Source organism: Colossoma macropomum, unplaced genomic scaffold (assembly GCF_904425465.1).
Source record: "Colossoma macropomum unplaced genomic scaffold, Colossoma_macropomum, whole genome shotgun sequence".
Taxonomy (NCBI): domain Eukaryota; kingdom Metazoa; phylum Chordata; class Actinopteri; order Characiformes; family Serrasalmidae; genus Colossoma; species Colossoma macropomum.
In genome coordinates, this window is record NW_023494795.1 from 40,094,464 (window position 1) to 40,103,435 (window position 8,972).

Genomic DNA, 8,972 nt, shown 5'->3' on the forward strand with positions numbered 1-8,972 from the left:
CTGTAAAGCTGCTTTGTGACAACATCTGTTGTAAAAAGCACTATATAAATAAACGTTTAGTTAACTTGACTAGTATGACTTGGGGTGGGGTCAGTCCAAAAGCTCCAAGTTAAGCCCTAAACCAGTGCAGAAAAAGAACAACAACAACAAAAAAACTATGAAAAAAGACCTATGTACAGATCCCAATTAAAACAGTCCTCACATCAAAGCTCCTAGGAAAATGACTTGGCTGTCATGTTAGCAACTCTTCAGCAGTCACTGTCAAGCTTCTTGGCTACAAAGCAGAACAGAGCACCCACGCTTGCACTCAGCTGTGAGGATCACCAATGATAAGAGGTCTCCTAGCATTTTCTATTAGCCCTTTTATACCTTAAGCCTGCCCTCAATCAGGGTTTGGACCCAGGTGTGGAATACACCTACTCTAATTAACCTCAACCCCCTTGATGTCTCTAAATCAAAATTTTGGGGGTCCCTGAAAATAAACTTATTATGTTGTTATGCTGTAACAGACACTCAAATCCAGATTCAGTGAAGCTCATTGTTTATCAGCTTCTGTCTTTGGTGTTTTTAACTAACTAGAGCTGCAGCACTGCTCTGCCTCAGGGTGGCGCTGTCGCAGACTGGTTCACCCAGTTGGTGCTTTATAGTCTAGAAACTGTAACTCTGTCCGGATTCCTCTAAATACTTTACAATGTGCTGCAGATCTGTAAATCTGAAAACTCGCCCAGTTTCCCAAGAGTTTGGTGTGAAGAGTGACTGTTCCTCATTTCTCACACTGAAGACAGAAGAGGAGATGAGTAAGATCTCAGTTAATGTGAGGAAGAGCGCAAAACCAAACTAGAACAGAGACATCTCCAGAAGAACAACTGATAAACCAAACAGTTTGATGCTACTGAAGCACCGCTATGGAGAGTGAGTTAGCACCCAGACAACATGGGACCCCCAAATACCAGGGGGGATTCTGAACATGGCCTGGACTGTACATGGCCAATACAACGCTAGCTATGCAAAACACATTAAACAATGAAAAATCTTTTAAACATGTCTTTGCATAATAACATCATTGCTTTTCACAACACTTTTACCGACGAGTATACGCTTTACATAACAATTTACTATTTTCTTACTTTCCACAGGCTTTATTTCTGTCTCCCCACCTCTCCAGAATTGCTGTGGGCCCTCCCCAATCCTAGAAGGTGAACTCTTCAGAGCCCTCGTTCATAAACACACACAGGTAGGTACGCCTCAGACACTTTTAACATATCAGTGTCACTTTTTAAGGACTGTCTTTGGGTAATTGATGCATGCTGGCAATATCACTGGGCTCTGTGTCCATCACGTTAATTATATTTTAATGAAGAGAATCAGTAACTCATTCAGAACAGAAAGCACTAAACCTGCTGATTGTCCTCCACACTCAGATAAAGGGCTTCATTTTTAATCTGCAATAATGCGTTGCCCTCTAGTGGAGGTTTATTAAACTGTACTCGACTCCTTTCATCGTTTTAGTTCACTGCAATATATATATATATATATATATATATATATATATATATATATATATATAAATAAATAAATGAAATTATTTTAAATCTAGTCCTTATATTTCTCATTTTCAGACTGCCATAACACAATGATTACTAAACTCATTTCTGTAGAATTTTTATCTCTTTATTGGCAGATAATTTAGCTCATTGTAAGAAATAAGCTTGAATCAGACAAAATCATCTGCAAATGTAGGGAGATTATTTTTCCTTACAAAATTACTCAGAGCAAACACAGAATGCCAAGACATAAATGAAATAATCTTAATCTCAAAATTGGAAATATAAAATATTCTGATTAGATTTAAGATAACTTCACCTGCCACCTTATATAGGTAAATAAAATAAAAGTTTTGCAGTGCTCTTAAGAATATAACCTCACCTTTCTGCTCTAGCCCCACCCACTAAGCCTACAGCAGTGTAGCTCAGCCCATTCAGCCTACAGCAGTTTAGCCCCACACATTCAGCCTACAATAGTAAAGCCTGACCATTCACACTGAAGCTAAAGTGCTTTAACATTTTTGAGTGAGGTACAGTCCAGAGCAGCCAATCAGAAAACATAGTCTATTTACATATATCAGTCTTCAAGGCACAGTAACAAGAACAGCCTGTTTAATGTGTTGGAAAATGGTTTGTAAAAGTCTCATGCAGAGAAATATAAAAAAAAAAACTGCATAACAATTTAATAGAAATGCTACATAATTTTATTTTATTTGGTAAATGCTCTTGTAGTATCAAACACTGTAATTTGGGAAACATTTAAAATATATTCCAAATGTGAGTCCAGGGGACAATCAAGTAATCCTGGCTAAAAACAAAACAAAACAAAAAACAAAAATAGAAAACATGGAATTTAGTGAAATACAGGAATAAATCTCTCTCAGTGACACATGAACTTCATATCATTGAGGGGAAAAAGACCCAGATGACTCCAAGGCTGATAATATATGCCTTTAAAATATTTTATTGACAAAAAGTATTTATTCTTCCAAATCTACAGTTCATAATATAGTTCAGTTCATAATATACTTCATAGTACATTATCTTAAATACGCAGTGCGCTATACATGTGTTTCTAAAATTATCACAGAAGTACAGAAGTACACAGCTGGGGCAGATGTAACGAGTGATACGGTGCCTTTCTGAGGAGTCTGGTGTTCTGTGGAGCTCTGACATCACTTCCTGCAGGGGGCTGAGGGTAGTTTGGTCTTCAGCAGGTCAGCCTCTGTAGAAATATGCATGTCTCTAAACCCGCCACAGCTTCAGCTGGTCCTACTTGGACTCCTTCTCTGCGTCCAGTAGAGCTGATCTGATGCCCAGTTTCTCCAGTTCCTCCACCAGATCTCCACTCTGATGCATCTGCAGGAGGATATCACAGCCTCCAACAAACTCTCCATTAAAGAACACCTGAGGAATCGTCGGCCAGTTGGAGAACGTCTTCACCCCTTTCAGAAAGAACAACATTTTATTAATTTTGAACTGAATACATACTTCTGCTTTCAGTAGTAGTAATAATAATAATAATAATAATAATAATAATAACAACAACAACAACAATACTTGAAGAAATGTCTTTTTGGTTGCTATTTTCTTATCTGCAATATGCACAAAGTGCAGTTCCCTTTCATGGCCACATGGTGGTACCACCTTTAAAGGTTCTATATACAATAAACATGAATATAGCAGCAAACATCTATTTTCTATTTACAGTTATACTGCAGTAACAGTGTCCTGTGCAGAGAACGAAATCATGCAGACTCTGTGTGTGATGTCTCCATGAGAGGTAACTCGGATTACATGGTGGTACAACCTTTAAAGGTGCTATATGCAACATTTTAAACATTAATTTAGCAGCAAACATCTATGTAAAGATTTAGTGGATTAATGGCACCCTGAGCAGAAAGTGAAGCCACACCCCCTGTGTGTGAGATGTAATCAGCGTTACCTCTCATGGACACACGTTGCCACCTTTAAAGGTGCTGTACACAACATTTTAAACATAGAAAATAGATGTTTGCTGCTATATTTATGTGAAGATATAGTGGAGTAACAGCATTCAGAGCAGAGAGTGAAGCCTGTGTGTGTGTGTGTGTGTGTGTGTGTGTGTGTGTGTGTGTAATCTGAGGTTCTCTTGTTTTTTTATTTTTATAGCTGGTCCAGCTGCGTGTGCATGTTAGCCCTTCCCTTGTGAAAATGCTGTCCTCCCCCATACAGTGACCGCCCCCACAGCATTGTTCATGCACTATTTAAGGTAGAATGGGAAAATCTGAACAAGAAGTTGGTGAAAAAGAAGACTTCAGCTTCACGGAGAGCTGAAAGGCATGAAAAGGGATGAGGAGGCTGCTCTGTTTCTGCTTAACAGGTGTGCAACATGAACTTTTTTTTGCTATTTCACAGCACCAACAGGTCAGTACCGTTCTGTACTGTTTGCTAATGTTTATGATGGCAACTGGTTAGTTTCACAGCAGCAATTGTAGCGACAGTTTGCTAACCCACAGCCTAGCTAAGGTTAGCTACATCACTTACTGTGTCTTTATTTTCTCTAACGTTATATCATGGTATTTGTCTGTACAACGTTTGTGAGAAGTTTTATGGCCACGAAGATCTACAAAAGCATTGTTTGCCTTGGTAATGCGCATTCATGAATTGGGGGGGCGGAGCTTCTGAAGGAGTACCGAAGGGGTGTTGAGTTCAAATATCAACAATCGTTCTCCAGAATCGTATAGTGTGCCTTTAATTTTACTGCACATTTGATAAAGTTTTCATATGTTTACATGAAGTACTGGCTATGTAAAAGTGCATAAGAAAAAAAAAATTAGTGAAATCATTTAGTTTGTGTATCAGTACTTTTTTTTTTAAACCATTTACAGAACATTTAAACAATAGTGTGATAATACTGATAACTCACTATAGCCGTGATATTACGTATTCATACTGTTTAATCTCTACAAAAAAGTTTAGTAGATTTTAAAGAAAAAAAATATTATCATCAGCTGTTACTCAAGGTTTCAATATTGATACTGGAAAAGAAAAGGAAGTGCTGCTGTGCACCAGATAATAACTGGCTCACAACAGGTCACAAAATTATTATCCAAATGGGTCAAAACAAAAATAATCAGCTGGTTGCATGTTAGAAGTGAACGTTGTCTGAGTCAGGGCTCAGTCTCCGAAAGGTAACTAAGCTCAGGCTGGTTTTCCACAGATGTTTACCAGGTGTTCAGCCGCACAGCTGCAAGCGTCTCGACTTGGTGAAAGTCTCATAAAACAGCCAATCAAAATGGCAATAATGCAAAGACAGGCTTTCAAATGACTGATTTCAACAGATCAGTGGACAAGAAAATAACACGATGGTTTATTGGACAGGTTACAATTACACTCTTAAAAAAAGGGTTCTTCTATAGTCACGATGTCACACTTGTAACAATAGAAGAAGCTTTTTTCGGAGCTATATAGAACGCTTTTCAAACAGGTTCTATATAGAACCACATGTAATCGGAACCATTTCTCCATGCAAAGAACTCTTTAATCATGCAAAATGTTCTTTGAATGTTCATGGTTCTATATAGAACCATTTTCTTTACTAAAGAACCCTTGAAGAACCATCTTTTTTTAAGAGTGTAAAGCTCTTCACATTGAGGACAACCAAACCACACCAAACACTCCACAAGCACATTGAGGACAACCAAACCACACCAAACACTCCACAAGCACATTGAGGACAACCAAACCACACCAAACACTCCACAAGCACATTGAGAACCAAACCACACCAAACACTCCCAAACCACACCAAGAACAGAATTAGCTTCAGTTAAAGAACACTTCTGACCTAAAAACATGTATTGTATGTATTTATTCATTCGTGTATAGCAAATAAATAAAAATTGCACACTGAGTTTAGCTGGAAAATGCCATATTCAAATGTGTTCTCTGTAGGAAACGTGTTCACTTATTTTCACTCTGAAAATGTTCAAACTTCTACATACAGCCGAAGGTCAGAGAGAAGCTTCAGGAAAGAGTGAATATCCTTAGAAAATTAAACAACAATCCATGCTGGTTCTCCACATATCTTCCTCCAACTCTGCCCAGTAATATGGGTTCTATCTGGTTCTCAGAGCTCTGAGGTGAACGCCCAGTCACTGCTGCTGCACACGACTGATAAAAGCTGAACAGGCGCGCTGGCTCTTAACGTTCGCCTGCCCAACACCAGGATCTGATGCACATTCAGGTTAGCATTACCGCTACTGAGCACGGACTGGCTAGCATTAGTGCTACTGAGCACGGACTGGCTAGCATTAGCGCTACTGAGCGCGGATTGGCTAGCATTAGCGCTACTGAGGGCGGACTGGCTAGCATTAGCGCTACTGAGCGCGGACTGGCTAGCATTAGCGCTACTGAGCGCGGATTGGCTAGCATTAGCGCTACTGAGGGCGGACTGGCTAGCATTAGCGCTACTGAGCGCGGACTGGCTAGCATTAGCGCTACTGAGCGCGGACTGGCTAGCATTAGCGCTACTGAGCGCGGACTGCCTAGCATTACCGCTACTGAGCATGGATTGGCCAGCATTAGCGCTACTGAGGGCGGACTGGCCAGCATTACCGCTACTGAGCGCGGACTGGCTAGCATTACCGCTACTGAGCGCGGACTGCCTAGCATTACCGCTACTGAGCGCTGACTGGCTAGCATTACCGCTACTGTAATTTTTTAAAATCCATTCAGGATGGAGGGCGATAGAGGCAAAATGTCATATCATAACACTTGCCGGGTTCATACAACCTTTCCAAGGTCAAATTCAAGCACTTTTCAAGCACTTTCAAGGCCCATTTTCAAGCTTTTCCAGCACCTAACAGCTGTAGTAAATTGCATATTTATACAAATACATACATACTCAAAATAGTGCACTCTTTATCACATTTAAAGAGATGGTATTATGCTATAAATAACCAGAATTGTGTTCGGTAATAGCAGAAGGATAAAAAATTAAAGGAAAACACATACGTTTTATGTTTCTGCTGTGGAGCCATAAAAGAGCTGGCTCCCGTCCAAGAGCTGTTTTCTTTCTTTCTTTCTTTTTATTCTTATTTGTAACTTAATACGAGGTAGAATGTTAGGGTGATCCTCTCCACAGAAGTATAATGAAGAGCCGCTTGGGAGCCGAAAGAGTCAGAGCATTTTCAAGGATTTCAAGCACCGTACGAACCCTGCACTTGAGGACATTTAAGATACATGATGTCACAATGCTTTTATTGACATCTTATAAGTTAGAACAGACAAAGTAAGCCTACCTTTTAAAAATACTATCACAATATGAATCCAAATAAACAGGACTAATAATGCTCTTTTTAATTAAACATGCAGCTGGGATTTAACAATATCCACCATATGCTCAGAAAAACTTACCGAGACATATTGTGATGAAATTTATCACAATAATAATAAATAGTCATACTGTCCAAATCTGTGGAGGGACACATGCAGAGTGTTCCCACAAGAAAACCTTCCACTATTTTCCAACATCAACATTCCATATAAACTCAGAAGACACATGTAGGTTCACTGGTGGTTCTGGATAGTAAATAAAATGTCTATATTTGTATTGTAGTCATGGCGACCCCTGGTTCCTATCACCACCACTGTAAAAAAATGTGAACCATTTCACACCAAACCACTCTGAATCACTCCGTTTACATCTCACACATTCAACTGTGGGGAAATGTTAAAAATTCTGGTGGAATTCCCCTTTAACGATGAGAGAGACATTAACGTTACTGAATCTTTTGCAGTTTGCAGATTATGTTTGCTGGGAAAAGTAAGTTCTGAATGCCGTGGAATGAAAGAGAACTTCAAGTAATCCAACAGTAGATGGCAGATTTGAGCCAGTCTTGTTTAAGGTAGAATTAGAATGTTTTCCTCAGATTTGTTTTCTTTATTGACATATTTCTATTATGCTTTTTTCTGAAGAAATATGTGTAATGTACACTGAATGACTGTTCACATGTCAACTGCAGGCAGGAATTTTGAAAAGTCAGTGGAATTTCCCTTTAATTAGGCAAATATTAGGGCTGGGCAATGACAACATATATTTTTATTAGGACAAATTATGCTACAATACAATATGCTTTTCTGAACAACAGAACGTGTAGTTAAACACTGACCAACTGCATGTTTCATTATTAAAGGAGCAAAATGAGTCCTGTTTAACTGGATTTAGTGCCACAAAGTATATAAACGTAGCCTGTTTTTTCTCACCTCTAACAGATTAGAAGTCAGAAAAACAATGCTGCGATACATCACATACCTCGAAAATTTCCTAAAGTATCACAATGTTATATTTTTGCCATATCATCCAGCTCTAGCAGAAATAAAAAAGGTGGAGCTCCCCTTTAAGTCAAGACTCAAAGAAGTAAGCTAAATAAGACCAGTTCCACCTTAAGCTTCTGCCATAAGCAGCTGACCAGGCCTGTGTGGCCTGCAGGAGGTCAGATCTCCAAATGACAATCATCTTTCAAAAGTCAGTGGATTTGCCCTTTAACTGGGCAGAAATGACAAAAAATTGGTGACACTGCCCTTTAAGTCTAAGTCAATGGAGAGGTAAATGATACCAATTCCCCACAGGCAGCCGAACAGGCCTGTATGAGTGTGATCTGGCCTGCAAGAGGAGGTCAGACGATCTCAACTGACCTTGTCTGAGGTCCTGGTCGTCCAGCACGTTGTAAGCGGCGTAGCTGTCCACTCCGTGCATCCTGAGGATCTGCACCACGGCGTTGCTGAAGCCGCACATGGGCTGTGCAGGTGTTCCCTTCATGAACACTACCACCTTATCTTTCTTCACCATCTCTTCCAGGTTCTTCTGGACCTCAGAGGCGGAGCACATGGACCGGGACCACTGATTTAAGCCGGAGAGCGATGTCACCGCCCGGACAGTCCGAGCTGTCGATCTAAGCACGCTGTTCATTTTATAAACGACGATAAAACGACGAAAATTCGACGCAGACTCGCTATTTCCTCCGTGGCGCCACAACTAGCCCGACTTTTCAAGACAAGTCTCACAAGCTCCGCCCCCCGCAGGCAAACGTCACCGAAGCGCGATGCTCATTGGTCCATGCTCGTCTGTTCTCTTCTGCAATTGGCTGAAACCGCACGCCAGTCTAAAGCCAACGTTCACAGAACCGCTGATCTCCATGTCATGAAGGGCCAGAAACAGACCCGGAGATTGTTTTTAAATCATGCAAATCGGATTCGCCTTCTAGTGTCACGCAAAGTGAGCTGTTTCCGCTCATCAGATAGTACAAAAGCTGTAAAAACAAAATTTTTTTATCAGAGGTTCATTTATTTTCTAAATTAGGAATTTGGTTTAACTTACTTCTTTAGTTTTATTAGAATGGTTTCATCACATTCTTGATTAATACCCCTGGCTTATTTTTTTCT

The 8,972-nt window shown here is 40.0% G+C and overlaps 1 protein-coding gene across 1 annotated transcript; it reads right to left on the minus strand.

Moving 5' to 3' along the window:
• Positions 1-2,230: 2,230 nt before the first annotated feature.
• On the minus strand, positions 2,231-8,608 carry glrx5 (glutaredoxin 5 homolog (S. cerevisiae)). The gene is made up of 2 exons (XM_036582429.1): positions 8,226-8,608; positions 2,231-2,989 (listed from the first exon to the last, which is right to left on the minus strand). Exons 1-2 carry the CDS (start codon positions 8,497-8,499, stop codon positions 2,817-2,819), a joined length of 447 nt encoding a protein of 148 aa, XP_036438322.1. The 5' UTR covers positions 8,500-8,608; the 3' UTR covers positions 2,231-2,816.
• Positions 8,609-8,972: the final 364 nt, after the last annotated feature.